The following is a 22,244-nucleotide window of genomic DNA, read 5'->3' on the forward strand; positions in this document are numbered from 1 at the left end:
GAGCCGTAAAGGAGACTAGACATCTACCACCCACTACCACTATCAGATTGGAGCCGTAAAGGAGACTAGACATCTACCACCCCACTACCAATATCAGATTAGAGCCATAAGGGAGACTAGACATCTACCACCCCACTACAACTATCAGATTAGAGCCATAAGGAAGACTAGACATCTACCACCCCACTACCAATATTAGATTACAGCCATAAGGGAGACTAGACATCTACCACCCCACTACCACTATCAGATTAGAGCTATAAGGGAGACTAGACATCTACCACCCCACTATCAGATAAGGTCCGTAAGGGAGACTAGACATCTAACACTAACAGAATAGAGCCATAAGGGAGCCTAGACATCTACCACTAACAGATTAGAGCCGTAAGGGAGACTAGACATCTACCACTAACAGATTAGAGTCATAAGGGAGCCTAGACATCTACCAGTAACAGATTAGAGCCCTAAAGGAGACTAGACATCTACCACCCCACTACCACTATCAGATTAGAGCTATAAGGGAGACTAGACATCTACCACTATCAGATTAGAGCTATAAGGGAGACTAGACATCTACCACCCCACTATCAGATTAGAGCCGTAAGGGAGACTAGACATCTACCACTATCAGATTAGAGCCGTAAGGGAGACTAGACATCTACCAGTAACAGATTAGAGCGGTAAGGGAGACTAGACATCTACCACCCCACTACCAATATCAGATTAGAGCCGTAAGGGAGACTAGATACAGTGGGGCAAAAAATAACTTAGTCAGCCACCAATTGTGCAAGTTCTCCCACTTAAAAAGATGACTGAGGCCTGTCATTTTCATCATAGGTACACTTAAACTATGACAGAAAAAATGAGAAAAATAATCCAGAAAATCACATTGTAGGATCTTTAATGAATTTATTTGCAAATTATGGTGTCAAATAAGTATTTGGTCACCTACAAACAAGCAAGATTTCTGGCTCTCACAGACCTGTAACTTCTTCTATAAGAGGCTCCTCTGTCCTCCACTCGTTACCTGTATTAATGGCACCTGTTTGCACTTGTTATCAGTATAAAAGACACCTGTCCACAACCTCAAACAGTTGGTGGCTGACTAAATAATTTTTTGCCCCACTGTATATACTGTATTCTAGTCATGGTTCATCCTATTTAACTACTACTGTCCACTTCATATGTATATACTGTATTCTAGTCAAGGCCTGTCCTATTTAACTACTACTGTCCACTTCACATGTATATACTGTATTCTAGTCAAGGCCTGTCCTATTTAACTACTACTGTCCACTTCATATGTATATACTATATTCTAGTCAAGGCCTGTCCTATTTAACTACTACTGTCCACTTCTTATGTATGTACTGTATTCTAGTCAAGGTTCATCCTATATAACTACTACTGTCCACTTCATATGTATATACTGTATTCTAGTCATGGTTCATCCTATATAACTACTACTGTCCACGTCATATGTATATACTGTATTCTAGTCAAGTTAGATTCATTATGACATTTGTTCCATGTTAAGGGCTCTAACCTTGGAACAAAACTGTTTGTCTCCCTCTTGCTGTTGCTTGCAGTTCCTCTCTCTCTTCCTCCATTCCTCTAACCCCTTCCTCCTTCTAACCCCACCCCTCTGGCAGAACCAGGAAGTCCCTCCCCTTCCCACAAACTCTCTTCTGTGTAAACGAAACTGATCTGAGTCTCTCTGTCGTCTGCCTGTGTGAGAGTGAACAACCGTCCAAATGGCTCAACAGGGAGATCTGCTGGACCAGGACCAGTTCTGTTGTTCTGTCTGTCTGGATCTACTGAAGGAGCCGGTCACCATCCCCTGTGGACACAGTTACTGTAGGAGCTGTATTGAGGGCTGCTGGGATCAGGATGTTCTGAAAGGGGTCTATAGCTGTCCTCAGTGCAGAGAGACCTTCACTCCAAGGCCTAATCTGAGGAAAAATAACATGTTGGCTGAGGTGGTTGAGAAACTGAGGAAGACAGGACTCCAGGCTGCTCCCCCTCCTGCTCTGTGCTATGCTGGACCTGGAGATGTGGTGTGTGATGTCTGCACTGGGACCAGAAAGCAGAAAGCCCTCATGTCCTGTCGGGTGTGTCTGGCCTCTTACTGTGAGACTCACCTCCAACCTCACTATGAATCTCCTGCTTTGAAGAAGCACAAGCTGGTCAAAGCCACCGCACAACTACAGGAGAAGATCTGCTCTCATCATGACAAACTGCTGGAGGTTTACTGTCGTACCGATCAGCAGTGTATCTGTTATCTGTGTACAATGGATGAACATAAAGGCCATGATACAGTGTCAGCTGCAGCAGAGAGGACTGAGAAACAGGTAAGACCAGAACAACTTGTTGGTGACTGTCTGATAAACAAAGAATTAAAGATACAGTAGGAACTAAATCTGTTTGAATATGAGATCATTCAAATTAAATGGATCCACAAAAATGAACACAAACCTTGAGTATATAGATATGTTAACCTAGATTCTCCAAATGTATCACCATTTTCTAAAGTCAAACACTATTATCATTCTGAATGGCCTTTTATGAGTCCAAAGTTCAGTCTCAACCCCTTGATACATGTAGGTCTACCATAAAAACTATAATCATTCACATAGCAACATAATATCATATTGTAAAGGGACTTCCTCAGGATTGTAGACCTTCCTCTCTATGGGTCCTATGTCACATTACTGTACTATTGATCTACTGGACTAATAAAGCTTGATAGCTCATTGAAGAGTGATTCTCCACAGAGGCAGCTGGGAATGAGTCAGCAGAAGGTCCAGCAGAGATTCCAGGAGAGAGAGAAGGAGCTGAAGGAGATCCAACAGGCTGTGGAATCTCTCAAGGTGTGACGGAGAAGTCCGTCACTGGCCGCGGGCAGCATTTGGTTCTTTAACGCACACACATATTCATCACTCCTCCCTGCGCCATTATACCATAAGTTAACAATGTGGGTCGACACACAAATTAACTTCTGTCTTGGTGCAGGCATTTCACACTTGTCAATGTTCATATTTGAGAGATACAATAAGTATTATACTTATCAATGTTGTGGATGAGCGCATTGTTTGTTTGTTCTGTTCCTCTCTCTCCATCTCTGTAGCTTCCGGGTATGCTGGAAAAGGACCCGAGCTAAGGGAATTGGGTTGGCTTTATAGTGCCTGTCCCAAATGGCTCATTAATGCATATGGGCATATTGAAAGATATTGTCAGTAGTGATGTAATGTTGTAAATGTTATGTTGTGATATTGTTTAAAACCATGTTGCAATGTATATCCTTTAGTATGTTTAGTTCATGGAAAATGTAGGTTTGTATTGTTAATTGATTAATTAATTAGGGTTAATTGTTCTGAGGGGAGGGGCTAGCCCTACAAAAGGAGCCTCTCTCCAGTCTCTAAGGAGGCATTTTTTGGATTGAGCTGTGGATGGGGCAGCATTGTTTTTAAGCTGTCCCATAAGGTAGACGTTGATGGCAGTACTGTTGTTTTTTGTTCCGGAATCACTTGTAAATAAACACCTTTGCACAGAAGAACTTTTGCGGCTCCGCCATCTTTTTATTTTGATAGAGGTTAGGTTATCCAGTTTAGCCTTCTGGCCTACTCTACGTGACATATGGTGGCAGTGGTGGGATGGCGTACCGCAAATCAGTGAATTCCAACAAGAGAGGTAAAGGAATGCGTACAGGATTGCGTTCTCAGCAACATCAGCAACTGTCAGAAAAGGTACCTGAAGTTGAACCGGGGTGGAATACCATGGAATCGTCTGGAGAAGAAGAGGTCAAGTATGAGAAACTAGGAGCCCGACCGCGGGGCCAAAGACAACCAGAACTGGGTGAGCTGCTGACTGAAGGAGCAGTTGGGGGACCAGAACCACACCCAACCATGGTAACCCTTTTTCAGCAACTTTTCACCTGCCTTGAGAAGAGGGACGAAGACCTCAAGCAGGAGTTACGTGGCCTACGCCAATCTATCCTCACAGCTCCCCACCAGGCGGAACTCGTCAGTGAGAGCCCAAGATTGGGTCTTCCAACACCAGGACGACAAAGGCTCGATGCAGCAGGGACTTCAACTCCACAGCAGGCACCCCAAGCAGTAATGAGGCCAGCACCAGGAGACCAGTCCAGCAGTGTTAACGTCCATCTTCCAGCATTCCTGAGGAAGGAGCCAAAGATGCCCTCATACCAGCAGGGGGAGGACATTGAAAACTACCTGCTGAGGTTTGAGCGCATGGCTAAGACGTGGCAGTGGCCTGAGGTAGAGTGGGCCTGCAGGCTTGTCCCATTGCTCACGGGCAAGGCCTTAGAGGCTTACACAGCAATGGATGAGGGGCTGGCCAATGTCTACAAGGGCTTGAAGGAAGCGCTGCTGGTGAAGTTTGACATCTCACCGGAAACCTACCGTCAACGCTTCAGAGCTGCATCAACGCCATCGGGTGAGTCACCGACAGAGACGTACCACCGCCTCAATGGTCGCTACCGACGATGGGTTCGACCGGGGGAGAAGACACAGGACGAAATCGGGGAGGTCATCATCCTCGAGCAACTTCTACAAGTTCTACCACACGACATTCGAACCTGGGTCCGAGAGCACGAGCCCAAGGACGTGCTTATGGCGGCCAAGCTTGCACTGCAGTATCTTCATGCACGTAAAGGGGGCCCACCACAACCTGCAGCACCCGCTCCAAGGAGTCTCAGAGACACAAGGGACATCAGAAACACCAGAGATGGTGGAGGTAACTCTGGGGGTTATGTGTCTGGGAGGGAGGTAAGGGATCATGCAGTTCGCTCTGATGGGAGGGGTCTGACCTGTTTTTACTGCCGGCAGCAGGGGCACAAAGCTTCAATGTGTCCGCTACGTAAATCCAAGCTCTCAGGTTACTGTTATGTACCCAGCGAGGGGGATGGTGTTCAGAATAGACAGACTCTGGAAGGGTCATGCTTGGTACCTGTAAAAGTGAATGGTAAAAGTCTTACTGCAATGATTGACACCGGCAGTTCCCTGTCATTGATCAGAAAAGGTAATGTACCTGTTAATGACATTGATTATGGTCATCAGACACTGATCCAATGTGTCCATGGTGACCAGTCACAGCAGCCCACAGCTGAGCTCACAGTTGAGATTCAGGGTCAGAAATACCTCCTCAAAGTTGGGGTAATGGAGAAGCTACCTTTTGAGATGATTTTGGGGAGGGATGTGCCTGTACTCTCTGATCTGTTGGGAAGTGTGGGGGGTCAGCTATATGGGCAGTCAGTTTGCCAGTCTGATGTTCAGATGGCATGTTCAGTTGTCACTCGTGCCCAGGCCAAAGCTGGTTTACAACCTCTGCCTGACTTGTGTGATAGTCTGTGCGAGGGGGGAACCAAAGGGCCCAGAAAGTCACGCCGCCAGCGGCGTCTTGAGAAGTATGTGGGAACCCCTGTACCTGTAGCTGATGTGTCTGGGTTAGAGGTGCAATGGGATGTTCCACAAAATGTTGCTACACTGCAGAAGTCTGACACAACCTTGAAATGTTTGTTTGACAAGGCCTTAGCTGGGGACAGTCAATCTTCATGTGGGGGTGATTTACACAGTAGACAACCACATACTCTACCTTGGGTCAGAGGCAGATAGCAGGAAGTTGGTGGTGCCATCTACCTGTAGACCACTTGTTCTCAACCTTGCACATACAGTCCCATGGGCAGGCCATCTAGGGCAACATAAGACCTATCTTAGGCTAGGCTCCCGTTTCTTTTGGCCCTCCATGTATACTGATGTACAAAAATACTGCAAATCATGCCCCACGTGCCAGAAAACCAGTGCTGTCCGTAGGTCTGAACGGGCTCCTCTATGTTCACTGCCAGTTATCTCTACCCCATTCAAGAGAATTGCAATGGACATTGTTGGACCCTTGGAGAAGAGTAGTGCAGGTTACAAGTATATATTGGTGATCTGTGACTATGCCACCCGGTTCCCAGAAGCCTTCCCACTCCGTTCCATAACCACTCCAAAAATAATCAGTGCTCTTGTTCAGCTCTTCTCTCGTGTAGGAATCCCAGATGAAATCCTGACGGACCAAGGGACAAACTTCACCTCGCGACTGATGGTTCAACTCCACCAACAGCTGGGCATTAAAGGCTTGAGGACTACTCCCTACCATCCCCAAACGGATGGGCTCGTAGAGAGATTCAATCAAACGCTCAAGAACATGCTGAGGAAGTTTGTGGCTGACACTGGTAAAGACTGGGATAAGTGGTTACCCTTTCTGCTTTTTGCTTACAGGGAGGTGCCTCAGGCATCGACAGGTTTCTCGCCATTCGAACTCCTCTATGGATGGCCAGTGCAAGGACCACTGGACCTGCTGAAGAAGTGCTGGGAAGGTTCCCCAGTAGCTACCTCAGGACAGGGGATTGTCCAGTATGTCCTCCAGATGCGAGACAGGTTGGAACGGTACCGAGAGGAAGCTAGAGCAAACCTTCAGCAAGCCCAGAAGGCCCAGAAGAGAGGCTATGACCAGCACGCTCGCCACAGAGAGTTTGAGCCAGGACAGAAAGTCCTGCTCCTCCTTCCCTCGTCTACCAGCAAGCTCCTTGCGCAATGGCAAGGACCGTACCTAATCGGGAGGAAGATGGGCCCAGTGACCTACGAGGCGCTGCACCCGGACAAGGGTAGGAAGAAGCAAACCTACCATGTGAACCTTCTCAAGGCCTGGGAGGAGAAAGAGGAACTCTCCAAAGGAAAGTCCTTTCTGGTCCGCAGAGTAGAAGAGGATGAGTCGGATGGGGTCACAGAGGCATGGAAAGAACGAGCAGAAGTCATACTGGCTCACCTGGAAGAAGACAAGCAAGATGAGCTGAAGCAGCTGTTTGGCAAGTATCCGGCCCTCTTCAGTCAGAGACCAGGAAGAACCAAAGTCCTGGAACACGTAATTCGTTTGAAGTCTTGCCAGAACCGCCAGCATCCTTACCGTGTGCCTGAGAGGCTGGTGGTAGCCCTCAAGGAAGAGGTCCACACCATGATAGAGATGAATGTTGTCAAGCCATCTTCAAGTGAATGGAGCAGCCCTATTGTCATTGTCCCAAAGAAGGATGGCTCTTTGCGCGTCTGCATGGACTTCCGTAAGGTGAATGCCATCTCCCAGTTTGATGCCTACCCCATACCCCGCATTGACGACTTACTGGAGAGAATAGGTAGAGCTCATTACATCACCACATTGGATCTCTGCAAAGGGTACTGGCAGGTGCCCCTGGATGAACAATCCAAGGCCTACACTGCATTCCGGACGCCAATGGGCCTGTTCCAGTTCATGCCGTTTGGCCTTCATGGGGCCCCTGCGACTTTCCAGAGGCTGATGGACAAGGTCCTCCAGGACTGTGACGATTACTGTGCTGCTTACTTGGACGACGTGGTGATCTACAGCCACTCCTGGGAGGAGCACATACAGCATCTTAGCAGCGTCCTGGGGAAGATCCATGAAGCAGGCCTCACGCTTAACCTCCTGAAGTGTGAGTGGGTGAAACAGGAGACAAAGTACCTGGGTTACCAGCTGGGTAAGGGTGAAGTTCGGCCTCGGGTGGAGAAAGTGGAGTCCATCAGGAATAGCCCTCAACCCAGAACCAAGACACAGGTGAAGTCCTTCCTAGGTCTGGCAGGGTGGTACCGGAGATTCATTCCACAGTTTTCGACCATCGCTGTCCCTCTGATCAACCTCACTTCGAAGGGGGCCAGCAACCCTGTGAAGTGGACTGAGGAGTGTGAAGAAGCCTTCATGACACTGAAAAAACGACTGTGCTCATTCCCTGTTCTCCAGACCCCTGATTTTAAGAAGAGATTTCTCGTGCAGGTGGACGCTTCGGCTGTAGGAATTGGAGCTGTACTGGCCCAAGGGGAGCCAAGAGAAGAGCTTCCTGTGCTGTACCTGAGTCGGAAGCTGTTGCCCAGGGAAACCAGGTATTCTACAATCGAAAAGGAGTGCCTGGCTATAAAGTGGGCCCTAGATAGCCTCCGTTACTACCTTCTTGGGAGGGAATTTGACCTGCACACGGACCACAGAGCACTGACCTGGATCCAGACCATGAAGGACCGGAATTCTCGTGTGACCAGGTGGTATCTGGAGCTCCAGCCCTTCAGGTTCTGTGTCCGTCACAAGGCAGGAAAAGAGAACGTTACTGCGGACTACCTATCAAGGCTCCCGAACATGGTCGCTTCAGGAGAGGAGGAAGGTAATGTGACGTAGAAGTCCGTCACTGGCCGCGGACAGCATTTGGTTCTTTAACGCACACACATATTCATCACTCCTCCCTGCGACATTATACCATAAGTTAACAATGTGGGTCGACACACAAATTAACTTCTGTCTTGTAAATAAACACCTTTGCACAGAAGAACTTTTGCGGCTCCGCCATCTTTTTATTTTGATAGAGGTTAGGTTATCCAGTTTAGCCTTCTGGCCTACTCTACGTGACATATGGTGAGTATTGTTGACCAGAGGAGACACACCATTTCACTTCTCTCCTCCAGTCAGAGAGAGAGAGAGAGGGGCCCCTATCCAAACCCACAACCCCACTGTTGGGAACAGGCAGTCTGGAGGCTGCCTGTAGTGTAATGACCTGACTAGATCATAAAGGAACAATTGTCCAGACAGAGGATTGAGTTGACGGTTTATTAGCAAATTTACACAGGCTACTGTTTGGCCTTAGGTCACGCCAAATAAATGAAAGATACCCCACAAGCCAATCGGGACCTTCTCTTGTGAAGCCCAGACGTAAGAGAGAGAACAAAGGCTGAACCTTAACTTCCAATGCCCTGCCCCCTCCACGCCACTCCGCCAACCACCAGGATGCCCGGCATCAGAACATCCCAGGCATTCCTGTGATTGGCAGATATCAGGTTGATTGGCATGTCGGACCCCGCGAACACTGGGAACTGGTACAACACAACCACCTACTAGCCGAACACATAACACACAGCTGTCTGTGCGGGTCGCTACAGTAGCTTTACTATCTGTGCCAGGCTATAAATGACACAGATAATATCTAGTTAACGTTGTATTTAATGTAGTTTTACTATCTGTGCCAGGCTATAAATGACACAGATAATATCTAGTTAACGTTGTATTTAATGTAGTTTTACTATCTGTGCCAGGCTATAAATGACACAGATATCTAGTACACGTTGTATTTAATTGATCACAGCTTTCTGCTTTCCATGTCGAGTTTTTGGTAAAAAATATTACATTTGATTATTTTGTCAGTAATGGCTGAGAATTGGAGTATTTGTGGATCCATTTCATATTGTATATAATACAATGATCTCATATTCAAACAGATTTAGTTCCTACTGTATCTTTAATACCTTGTTTATCAGACAGTCACCAACAAGTTGTTCTGGTCTTACCTGTTTCTCAGTCGTCTCTGCTGCAGCTGACACTGTATCATGGCCAGGTGTTCTGTACCTGTCTGTCCAGGAAGGAGGAGAGTAGAGCAGGACCAAGAGGTGTTCTGTACCTGTCTGTCCATGAGGGAGGAGAGTAGAGCAGGACCAAGAGGTGTTCTGTACCTGTCTGTCCATGAGGGAGGAGAGTAGAGCAGGACCAAGAGGTGTTCTGTACCTGTCTGTCCAGGAGGGAGGAGAGTAGAGCAGGACCAAGAGGTGTTCTGTACCTGTCTGTCCAGGAGGGAGGACAAGGCCTGGTGGACCTGGAGAGCAGAGGTCTGACTCAATGAGGTGTAGAGAGACCACTGAACCTACTGTCTCTCTCTCTGTCTCTCTCTCTCTCTCTCTCTCTCTCTCTCTCTCTAGCGCTCTGCACAGTCAGCAGTGGAGGACAGTGATCAGATCTTTACTGAGCTGATCCGCTCCATTGAGAGAAGGAGCTCTGAGGTGAAGGAGCTGATCAGAGCCCAAGAGAAGGCTCAAGTGAGTCAAGCCGAAGGACTCCTGGATCAACTGAAGCAGGAGATAGCTGAGCTGAGGAAGAGAAGCACTGAGCTGGAGCAGCTCTCACACACAGAGGATCACATCCATTTCCTCCAGGTAACTAAACTGTCTTGATACATGTGATATGAAATTAACTTCATGTGAAACTATTCATCTCAATCATTATGTTGCCCTGTGTCTCTCTGTCCCTCTCTCTCTCTCTCTCTCTCTCTCTCTCTGTCTCTCTCTCTCTCTCTGTCTGTCCCTCTCTCTCTCTCTGTCCCTCTCTCTCTGTCTGTCTGTCTCTCTCTCTCTCTGTCTGTCTCTCTCTCTCTCTGTCTGTCCCTCTCTCTCTCTGTCTGTCCCTCTCTCTCTCTGTCTGTCCCTCTCTCTCTCTGTCTGTCCCTCTCTCTCTCTGTCTGTCCCTCTCTCTCTCTGTCTGTCCCTCTCTCTCTCTGTCTGTCTGTCGCTCTCTCAAATTCAAATTCAAATTCAAATTCAAGCTGCTTTATTGGCATGAAAAACATTGTGTCAATATTGCCAAAGCAACAATGTATACAATATACATTGTAACAAAATTATAAATGATAGCAAATAATAATATAAAATGGTAGTAAATAATAATACAAAATTAAATACAAAAATAATAACAATAAAATGGTAACAGTCTACAGTAAACATGAATAATTATAGTAATAACAATAATAGTAATAATAAGTAAGTTACTGTTTACTATGCAGATGTTATTATTCAGTGTCCCTCAGGCTATGGCAGGAAAATACATATTTGGCTGCAAGAGGAGCCATTGCTCCTTCGCCCATGAGTATTCTTAGTTTTTCCTCTGGGTTCAATTTGTCAAAATTTGGAATATATGTAGTCATTTCTGTGAATAATGAATCTCTTTGTGAGGAATATTTATCACAGTAAAGGAGAAAGTGCATCTCTGTCTCTACCTCCCCTGTCATGCAGTGACCACATACACGCTCCTCTTTGGGTAGCCATGTCTTTTTATGTCTGCCGGTTTCTATTGCCAATCGGTGGTCACTCAGCCTGTACTTGGTAAGGATCTGTCTCTGCTTCGTATCTCTGACAGAGTAGAGATAATCAGCCAATTCATATTCTCTGTTTAGGGTCAGATAGCAATTTAGTCGGCTTTGGGATTTTGTTTCGTTTTTCCAGTATTGTAAATATGATTCCTTTGATTGGTTCATGATTTTGCTTATTGGAATTCTTTCTTTTGAAGCAGTGCTGGCGTCAGCTTGGTTGGTGAGGTCCAACACCATCTGACTGAGAGGGCTCGTTTCTGGGCTCAGCTCTTGGGCTTGAAGTGCTTTAAATTGCAGACTCGAATTTGGACTTGAATTTAGATGTAGCCAAAATTTTAATGATCTTTTCTGTATTTTCATTATTACTGGAAAACGGCCCAATTCTGCCCTACATGCATTAGTTGGTGTATTTCTCTGGACTTGTAGAATTTTCCGACAGAATTCTGCATGTAGGGTTTCAATTGGATGTTTGTCCCACATTTTAAAATCCAGTTTATTGAGTGGCCCCCAAACCTCACTTCCATAAAGTGCTATTGGTAGGATTACACTGTCAAATATTTTAGTCCAAATTCTAATTGGGATGTTGATTTTGAATAATTTCATTTTTATTGCATACATTGCTCTGCGGGCTTTTTCTTTGAGTGCCTTCACTGCCATATTAAAGTTTCCCGATGCAGATATGGTCAGACCAAGGTAGGTGTAATTTTTTGTGTGTTCAATTAAGGTGTTGTTCAGGGTGAATTTACATTTGTGTTTCTGACATCTGGGTTTTTTTTGGAAAATCATGATTTTAGTTTTTTGGAAATTTACTGCCAGGGCCCAATTATGGCAATATTGCTCCAGAATATTAATGTTTTGTTGAAGACCTTCTTTGGTTGGTGATAGAAGTACCAAGTCATCAGCATATAGCAGGTATTTCACCTCTGTGTCAAATAGTGTGAGTCCTGGGGCTGGAGATTGGTCCAACATGTCTGCTAATTCATTGATATAAATGTTGAAAAGATTTGGACTCAAATTGCAGCCTTGTCTCACACCTCGACATTGTGAAAAAAATTCTGTTCTTTGGTTTTTGATTTTTATTGCACACTTATTTTCTGTGTACATACATTTTATTAAGTCATACACCTTACCACCAAGCCCACTTTGTAGAATTTTGTAGAATAGCCCTTCGTGCCAAATCGAATCAAATGCTTTTTTAAAGTCAATAAAGCAAGCAAAGATTTTGCCCTCTTTTTTTTGGTGGACGTGTTTATTAATTAGTGTGTGTAAGGTGTATATATGGTCAGTAGTGCGATGGTTAGGGAGAAAGCCAATTTGAGTCTCTCTCTCTCTCTCTCTCTCTCTCTCTCTCTCTAGCGCTCTGCACAGTCAGCAGTGGAGGACAGTGATCAGATCTTTACTGAGCTGATCCGCTCCATTGAGAGAAGGAGCTCTGAGGTGAAGGAGCTGATCAGAGCCCAAGAGAAGGCTCAAGTGAGTCAAGCCGAAGGACTCCTGGATCAACTGAAGCAGGAGATAGCTGAGCTGAGGAAGAGAAGCACTGAGCTGGAGCAGCTCTCACACACAGAGGATCACATCCATTTCCTCCAGGTAACTAAACTGTCTTGATACATGTGATATGAAATTAACTTCATGTGAAACTATTCATCTCAATCATTATGTTGCCCTGTGTCTCTCTGTCCCTCTCTCTCTCTCTCTCTCTCTCTCTCTGTCTCTCTCTCTCTCTCTGTCTGTCCCTCTCTCTCTCTCTGTCCCTCTCTCTCTGTCTGTCTGTCTCTCTCTCTCTCTGTCTGTCTCTCTCTCTCTCTGTCTGTCCCTCTCTCTCTCTGTCTGTCCCTCTCTCTCTCTGTCTGTCCCTCTCTCTCTCTGTCTGTCCCTCTCTCTCTCTGTCTGTCCCTCTCTCTCTCTGTCTGTCCCTCTCTCTCTCTGTCTGTCTGTCGCTCTCTCAAATTCAAATTCAAATTCAAATTCAAGCTGCTTTATTGGCATGAAAAACATTGTGTCAATATTGCCAAAGCAACAATGTATACAATATACATTGTAACAAAATTATAAATGATAGCAAATAATAATATAAAATGGTAGTAAATAATAATACAAAATTAAATACAAAAATAATAACAATAAAATGGTAACAGTCTACAGTAAACATGAATAATTATAGTAATAACAATAATAGTAATAATAAGTAAGTTACTGTTTACTATGCAGATGTTATTATTCAGTGTCCCTCAGGCTATGGCAGGAAAATACATATTTGGCTGCAAGAGGAGCCATTGCTCCTTCGCCCATGAGTATTCTTAGTTTTTCCTCTGGGTTCAATTTGTCAAAATTTGGAATATATGTAGTCATTTCTGTGAATAATGAATCTCTTTGTGAGGAATATTTATCACAGTAAAGGAGAAAGTGCATCTCTGTCTCTACCTCCCCTGTCATGCAGTGACCACATACACGCTCCTCTTTGGGTAGCCATGTCTTTTTATGTCTGCCGGTTTCTATTGCCAATCGGTGGTCACTCAGCCTGTACTTGGTAAGGATCTGTCTCTGCTTCGTATCTCTGACAGAGTAGAGATAATCAGCCAATTCATATTCTCTGTTTAGGGTCAGATAGCAATTTAGTCGGCTTTGGGATTTTGTTTCGTTTTTCCAGTATTGTAAATATGATTCCTTTGATTGGTTCATGATTTTGCTTATTGGAATTCTTTCTTTTGAAGCAGTGCTGGCGTCAGCTTGGTTGGTGAGGTCCAACACCATCTGACTGAGAGGGCTCGTTTCTGGGCTCAGCTCTTGGGCTTGAAGTGCTTTAAATTGCAGACTCGAATTTGGACTTGAATTTAGATGTAGCCAAAATTTTAATGATCTTTTCTGTATTTTCATTATTACTGGAAAACGGCCCAATTCTGCCCTACATGCATTAGTTGGTGTATTTCTCTGGACTTGTAGAATTTTCCGACAGAATTCTGCATGTAGGGTTTCAATTGGATGTTTGTCCCACATTTTAAAATCCAGTTTATTGAGTGGCCCCCAAACCTCACTTCCATAAAGTGCTATTGGTAGGATTACACTGTCAAATATTTTAGTCCAAATTCTAATTGGGATGTTGATTTTGAATAATTTCATTTTTATTGCATACATTGCTCTGCGGGCTTTTTCTTTGAGTGCCTTCACTGCCATATTAAAGTTTCCCGATGCAGATATGGTCAGACCAAGGTAGGTGTAATTTTTTGTGTGTTCAATTAAGGTGTTGTTCAGGGTGAATTTACATTTGTGTTTCTGACATCTGGGTTTTTTTTGGAAAATCATGATTTTAGTTTTTTGGAAATTTACTGCCAGGGCCCAATTATGGCAATATTGCTCCAGAATATTAATGTTTTGTTGAAGACCTTCTTTGGTTGGTGATAGAAGTACCAAGTCATCAGCATATAGCAGGTATTTCACCTCTGTGTCAAATAGTGTGAGTCCTGGGGCTGGAGATTGGTCCAACATGTCTGCTAATTCATTGATATAAATGTTGAAAAGATTTGGACTCAAATTGCAGCCTTGTCTCACACCTCGACATTGTGAAAAAAATTCTGTTCTTTGGTTTTTGATTTTTATTGCACACTTATTTTCTGTGTACATACATTTTATTAAGTCATACACCTTACCACCAAGCCCACTTTGTAGAATTTTGTAGAATAGCCCTTCGTGCCAAATCGAATCAAATGCTTTTTTAAAGTCAATAAAGCAAGCAAAGATTTTGCCCTCTTTTTTTTGGTGGACGTGTTTATTAATTAGTGTGTGTAAGGTGTATATATGGTCAGTAGTGCGATGGTTAGGGAGAAAGCCAATTTGACATTTACTTATTACATTTTTTTCTTGAAGAAAGGTTTGAATTCTTGAATTCAAAATGCTACAGAAAATCTTTCCCAAGTTACTGTTGACGCAAATTCCCCTGTAATTATTGGGGTCTGATTTGTCTCCACTTTTGTGGATAGGGGAGATGAGCCCCTGGTTCCAGACATCAGGGAAGCAGCCAGAAGTTAAAACCATGTTGAACAATTTAAGCACAGCATTTTGCAACTCAGGTGTGCTGTTTTTCAGCATTTCATTTCTGATGTTGTCTACACCACAAGCCTTTTTTGATTTAATAGATTTTAGCTTTTCATTTAGTTCTTGTTGGGTTATTGGGTAATCTAATGGATTTTGGTTGTTTTTAATGACTGATTCCAGGATGTTCAATTTTTCTTTAATTTCTAATTGGTTCTGGTTTAAGTCTTTTTGTGGGATGTTTTTGTATAGATTATCAAAGTAAGTTTTCCAAATTCCTACATCTTGTATGGCTAATTCTTGTGGCTTTGTTGTGCTTAAATTGTTCCACATGTCCCAGAACTGATTTTGGTCAATTGCGTTTTCAATTTCATCAAGTGTCTTGTTGGTATAATTCAATTTCTTGCATTTCAGTGTTTGTTTATACTGTTTCAGAGTTTCAAAGTATTCATATCGTAGCTCTGGGTTGTTTTGCTGCTTATGTTTTTTGTTTGACATTTGTCTTAGGTGTTTTCTAATTGTTTTACATTCATTATCAAACCATTTGTCAGAAACATTTAGATTTTTGCTTCTGATGTTGCATTGCTTTGGTTTTCTCAAATTTGCTTTCGATGCTGCTTTTTGAAATATGCAGTTGATGTTTTGGGTAGCTGAATTGACACCATCTTTATTGTTTTGGTACTGTGAGTTATTGAAAAACTGTATAGAGTTCATCATTTCATTTGAGTTCAATGTTTCAATGAATGCCTCTGCACTGTTTGGAGCCCATCTGAACGATTGGTTTATGTTGTAAAGTTTATTGGGCTGTTTTTTTGAATGAATATTGCCGGTTAATTTCTTCAGAAACACGTTGATCTGACTGTGATCTGACAATGGTGTCTGTGGTCTGACAGTGAATGCACTAATGGAGGAGGGGTCAATGTCAGTGATGGCATAATCGACTACACTTGTCCCAAGAGCTGAGCAGTAAGTAAACTGACCTAAAGAGTCCCCTCTGATTCTACCATTAAGCATGTACAGGCCTAAGGCTCGACAGAGATGTACTAACTCTTTTCCATTTTTGTTCAGTATTTGGTCAGGACTGTTTCTATTATTTATAATAGGGCTACTGTACAAGGAGGGGTGTCCAAATATGTGGTGGTTACCTCCCGCATCAGTGTAGTCAGGCTCAGAACCTGTTCTTGCATTGAAATCTCCACAAAGAAGCACTTTACCCTGCGCCTGAAATGTAATGATTTCTGTCTGGAGATTGTCAAAAAACTGATCATCATAATATGATGAATCTGAAGGAGGAGCATAAGCTGCACATATGTATACATCATTGTCACAATAGATTGTACCTTTGTTAAGTTTTAGCCAAATGTGAGTGGTACCTTTTTTCATTTCATTCAGTGCTAAGTCCTGCTTATGCCAAATGATGATTCCACCTGAGTCTCGGCCCCGTTTAACATTTTTATGTTTGATTGATGGTAGTAAACTTTCTCTATAGCCTGAGGGACACTGAGTATCTATGTCTCCACGACACCATGTTTCCAGTAGGATTATGATGTCCTGTCCCTTGATGTTTTTAATCAATTCTGGATTAGTTGTTTTATAACCAAAATGTGAAGAGTATAGGCCCTGGATATTCCAAGAGCTGATAGTTAATGATCTCATTTATAATAAGTGATATTCACTGGTTTGAGTAAAGTACATCGAAAAAAACCAAAAAAATAAAATACTATATATATATATATATATATATATATATATATATATATATATATATATATATATATATATATATATATATATATATATATATATATATATATATATATATATATATATATATATACATACACACATACATACATACACACACACACATACATACATATATGTATACATACACATACACACATACACACATACACACATACATACACACACACGCGCACACACACACACCATTACATATAATAATTATTATAATACCGGTGTCAATACATTTAGGAATATTTGTAAACAAATTAATAAGAATGGAATAAGATTGCACTGTACTTATTTTATGTGCAATCTGCAACCCTGTGTGTTTGTGTGTGTGTGTGTGTGTGCGCGTGCGTGCCCGTGTGTGAATTAAAGGGACTGTCTAGCTCAGTAGTCTGCATATTAGTTGCAGTAGTTGGCGCACCTCTCCTATCTCTGATTGTTCTAGGGGTCTTCTGCCAGAGGTTACCTCAGCATATGTAGGCTGACGATCTAATTGATACATGGTGTGGACTGCATCATGTGGTCTACTTCCCTGAAGGGCAGTGTTCTGACCGACCCTGGAGTAGTGGTCAGAGCTGTGTTGTGATGGGCTGGGTCTAGTAGAGCTGTGTTGTGATGGGACAGGTCTAGTAGAGCTGTGTTGTGATGGGCCGGGTCTAGTAGAGCTGTGTTGTGATGGGCCGGGTCTAGTAGAGCTGTGTTGTGATGGGCCGGGTCTAGTAGAGCTGTGTTGTGATGGGCCGGGTCTAGTAGAGCTGTGTTGTGATGGGCCGGGTCTAGTAGAGCTGTGTTGTGAAGGGCTGGGTCTAGTAGAGCTTTGTTGTGATGGGCCAGGTCTAGTAGAGCTGTGTTGTGATGGGCCAGGTCTAGTAGAGCTGTGTTGGGATGGGCTGGGTCTAGTAGAGCTGTGTTGTGAAGGGCCGGGTCTAGTAGAGCTGTGTTGTGTTGGGCCTGGTCTAGTAGAGCTGTGCTGTGTTGGGCCTGGTCTAGTAGAGCTGTGCTGTAATAAGCCATGTCTGGCTCTTTTCTCCTCGGGATGGTGGAGGTACTGTTGTTTCAGAAGGTGGGGCGGGGCACCTTTGTTGCTGGGGTGATGGGTGTGTGGGTCCCTGCCAAGTGTTGCATCTTTTAGGTCCTTGGCAAAGGTTCTGATACTGTCCTGATCAAGATGTATATTATCATATAAGTGTTGACATGTCAGAGTGGGGTGGTGAGCCGTTCTGACGTTGAGCAGTGAGGCACAGTCCACAGTGATCTGTTGATTTATTTTGTCGATCAACTTTTCTGGGAAGTCTTTTCTTGGTAGGAGGGTGGACACAACTATATTGGTTGTTGGGAACATAGCCTGTGCCCGTTCTGCCACTCTTCTCACTGCCCCAGATACATTTTCACCTTTGGCATGAAGGTCGTTTGTGCCAGTGTGGATGATGATGTTGTCAGGGGTGTCAATCCTGGTCTGACTGAGTAGCTGCATTGCACTCTCAGTTGTAGGACACCAGAACTTATACACCTGGTGTCTAGGAAATAATCTTTCCTGGACTAAGAACTTCCCATTTGAATCAATTAGAATTGCAGTTGTGGGTGATTGTCTGGGTGGAGCAGACTGGGAGGCTGGTATTCTGACCTGGGCTGGAGCAGACTGGGAGGCTGGTAGGTTAACCTGGGCTGGAGCAGACTGGGAGGCTGGTATTCTGACCTGGGCTGGAGCAGACTGGGAGGCTGGTAGGTTGACCTGGGCTGGAGCAGACTGGGAGGCTGGTAGGTTAACCTGGGCTGGAGCAGACTGGGAGGCTGGTATTCTGACCTGGGCTGGAGCAGACTGGGAGGCTGGTAGGTTGACCTGGGCTGGAGCAGACTGAGAGGCTGGTAGGTTGACCTGGGCTGGAGCAGACTGGTAGGCTGGTGCAGTGTCATCCGGCTGTGTAGTGGAGGCCATGCTGGTCTCAGGTTCTGCTTGTCTTGTACCAAGCTGGTGGACATGTTCTCTAGATGCAGAGGACACAATGATTCTCTGCCGGTTGAGGGTGTCAATGTACCTCTCTTTTTGTTCGAGCTCCTTTCTTGTTGTGCTCAGATGGTCTCTGAGGTCATCATTTGTCTGACTCAGCTTGTCCATTCTGCTTTCTAATTTAGCTATGAATGCTCTGCTCTCCTCCCTGAACTGTTTCATCTCTTCTTTGAGTTTCTGGACAGTGTCCTCCTCTTGAAGCTTGTTCTCTCTGAGTTCTATGACCTCTGCTTCGACTAGAGAGAGGGTGTTGTGGAAACGTTGCATAGCAGGTGTTCTTATTGAAATTGTCATGTCCTTGACTCTGTCTGCTGCAGGTGAGGTAGGTAAAGGGACGTTGAGGGCTTCCTGCTGGGTCACAGAGACCATTGGGGTCTGCTTTTCTCCATCTCCCTCCTTGACTTTTTCCTCATTTTCTGAGATGATGTCAGCGTCTTCTTTTAGGGTAGCAAACCTATTCTCAAAAGCCTGGAGGCTTGAATCATTGCCTTGTATCAATACAGTTCCATTATTATATAAGTTTACTGTTTGATATGTGTTGCTCTGGTCAGCTTCTTCAAAAATGCTGATCTGACATCCTTGGCTGATGCCCCTCTTTTTTGAGAAAGGGAAATGGTTGCAAATAACCTTTTTCCATATGTTCCCTCGATTGGTATTAAAAATTAAATTAGCTCTTGTTTTGTAACTGGTAAGATCTGCAAACAGGCATTCATGGTTCTGTCCCATCAACAAACCTTTGAAACTTTTCTTAGCTTTCTCTGTTTGGATGTCTGGTGGGTAAACAATTTCCATAGCAACGCTGGTGATGTTGGCTACAATGTTGCAATAGAAGTGCTGTTTCTTGTATTATGCTCTCTTGTTTCTTCAGAGGACTGTTTCACTTTGTTATCCTTTTTTTCTTTTCCTTTTTTCTTCTGTCCTTATTTTGTCTTCCTTTCTTCTGTTAACTAGATATTTTTTTGTTATTCTTTGTAAGCTAGCTAGCTTCTTCCAGGAGAGTCCTTAGCAACTGCTTAGCAACATGTAAACAATTCAGCTAACAATTCAGCTAGCTAAGATAACTGTATAATTTTATGAAAAATAGTTACTTTTTCAAAATCCTGTCTTTTTGGTTTGTTGCTTGTATTGTCTTCTATTGAGTCTTGCAGTTTTCTTTTGATTTTGTCGATGTACTTCACTCTAAAAAAACATTTAAATCTCAATATATACAGGAGCTCATTTTTCAGCAGCTGCTCAATTTGGAACTCCGGAACTCTTTCTCTCTCTCTCTCCGTCTCTCTCTCTCTCACTCTGTCCGTAAAGGAGAAAGTGCATCTCTGTCTCTACCTCCCCTGTCATGCAGTGACCACATACACGCTCCTCTTTGGGTAGCCATGTCTTTTTATGTCTGCCGGTTTCTATTGCCAATCGGTGGTCACTCAGCCTGTACTTGGTAAGGATCTGTCTCTGCTTCGTATCTCTGACAGAGTAGAGATAATCAGCCAATTCATATTCTCTGTTTAGGGTCAGATAGCAATTTAGTCGGCTTTGGGATTTTGTTTCGTTTTTCCAGTATTGTAAGTATGATTCCTTTGATTGGTTCATGATTTTGTTTATTGGAATTCTTTCTTTTGAAGCAGTGCTGGTGTCAGCTTGGTTGGTGAGGTCCAACACCAGCTGACTGAGAGGGCTCGTTTCTGGGCTCAGCTCTTGGTCTTGAAGTGCTTTAAATTGCAGACTCGAATTTGGACTTGAATTTAGATGTAGCCAAAATTTTAATGATCTTTTCTGTATTTTCATTATTACTGGAAAACGGCCCAATTCTGCCCTACATGCATTAGTTGGTGTATTTCTCTGGACTTGTAGAATTTTCAGACAGAATTCTGCATGTAGGGTTTCAATTGGATGTTTGTCCCACATTTTAAAATCCAGTTTATTGAGTGGCCCCCAAACCTCACTTCCATAAAGTGCTATTGGTAGGATTACACTGTCAAATATTTTAGTCCAAATTCTAATTGGGATGTTGATTTTGAATAATTTCATTTTTATTGCATACATTGCTCTGCGGGCTTTTTCTTTGAGTGCCTTCACTGCCATATTAAAGTTTCCCGATGCAGATATGGTCAGACCAAGGTAGGTGTAATTTTTTGTGTGTTCAATTAAGGTGTTGTTCAGGGTGAATTTACATTTGTGTTTCTGACATCTGGGTTTTTTTTGGAAAATCATGATTTTAGTTTTTTGGAAATTTACTGCCAGGGCCCAATTATGGCAATATTGCTCCAGAATATTAATGTTTTGTTGAAGACCTTCTTTGGTTGGTGATAGAAGTACCAAGTCATCAGCATATAGCAGGTATTTCACCTCTGTGTCAAATAGTGTGAGTCCTGGGGCTGGAGATTGGTCCAACATGTCTGCTAATTCATTGATATAAATGTTGAAAAGATTTGGACTCAAATTGCAGCCTTGTCTCACACCTCGACATTGTGAAAAAAATTCTGTTCTTTGGTTTTTGATTTTTATTGCACACTTATTTTCTGTGTACATACATTTTATTAAGTCATACACCTTACCACCAAGCCCACTTTGTAGAATTTTGTAGAATAGCCCTTCGTGCCAAATCAAATCAAATGCTTTTTTAAAGTCAATAAAGCAAGCAAAGATTTTGCCCTCTTTTTTTTGGTGGACGTGTTTATTAATTAGTGTGTGTAAGGTGTATATATGGTCAGTAGTGCGATGGTTAGGGAGAAAGCCAATTTGACATTTACTTATTACATTTTTTTCTTGAAGAAAGGTTTGAATTCTTGAATTCAAAATGCTACAGAAAATCTTTCCCAAGTTACTGTTGACGCAAATTCCCCTGTAATTATTGGGGTCTGATTTGTCTCCACTTTTGTGGATAGGGGAGATGAGCCCCTGGTTCCAGACATCAGGGAAGCAGCCAGAAGTTAAAACCATGTTGAACAATTTAAGCACAGCATTTTGCAACTCAGGTGTGCTGTTTTTCAGCATTTCATTTCTGATGTTGTCTACACCACAAGCCTTTTTTGATTTAATAGATTTTAGCTTTTCATTTAGTTCTTGTTGGGTTATTGGGTAATCTAATGGATTTTGGTTGTTTTTAATGACTGATTCTCTCTCTCTCTCTCTCTCTGTCCGTCTCTCTCTCTCTCTCTCTCTCTCTCTCTGTCCGTCTCTCTCTCTCTCTCTCTCTCTCTCTGTCCGTCTCTCTCTCTCTCTCTCTCTCTCTCTGTCCGTCTCTCTCTCTCTCTCTCTCTCTCTCTCTGTCCGTCTCTCTCTCTCTCTCTCTCTCTCTCTCTGTCCGTCTCTCTCTCTCTCTCTCTCTGTCCGTCTCTCTCTCTCTCTCTCTGTCCGTCTCTCTCTCTCTCTGTCCGTCTCTCTGTCCGTCTCTCTCTCTCTCTGTCCGTCTCTCTCTCTCTCTCTCTCTCTGTCCGTCTCTCTCTCTCTCTCTCTCTGTCCGTCTCTCTCTCTCTCTCTCTCTCTCTGTCCGTCTCT

At 43.6% G+C, this 22,244-nt stretch overlaps 2 protein-coding genes across 2 annotated transcripts in view; one reads left to right on the forward strand and one right to left on the reverse strand.

Moving 5' to 3' along the window:
• The window catches only part of LOC110516932 (E3 ubiquitin/ISG15 ligase TRIM25-like), a 538,607-nt gene that overhangs the window by 40,041 nt on the left and 476,322 nt on the right, over positions 1 to 22,244 (reverse strand). The gene's annotated exons all lie outside the window — the stretch shown is intronic.
• The window catches only part of LOC118947087 (tripartite motif-containing protein 16-like), a 24,335-nt gene continuing 3,764 nt past the window's right edge, over positions 1,674 to 22,244 (forward strand). The window contains exons 1-3 of the mRNA XM_036972214.1: positions 1,674 to 2,351; positions 2,775 to 2,870; positions 9,801 to 10,043. Of these exons, the coding sequence (XP_036828109.1) occupies positions 1,755 to 2,351; positions 2,775 to 2,870; positions 9,801 to 10,043 (936 nt within the window). The 5' untranslated portion in view covers positions 1,674 to 1,754. The remainder of the gene's footprint in view (positions 2,352 to 2,774; positions 2,871 to 9,800; positions 10,044 to 22,244) is intronic.

This window comes from Oncorhynchus mykiss, unplaced genomic scaffold, assembly GCF_013265735.2.
Source record: "Oncorhynchus mykiss isolate Arlee unplaced genomic scaffold, USDA_OmykA_1.1 un_scaffold_121, whole genome shotgun sequence".
Lineage (NCBI taxonomy): Eukaryota > Metazoa > Chordata > Actinopteri > Salmoniformes > Salmonidae > Oncorhynchus > Oncorhynchus mykiss.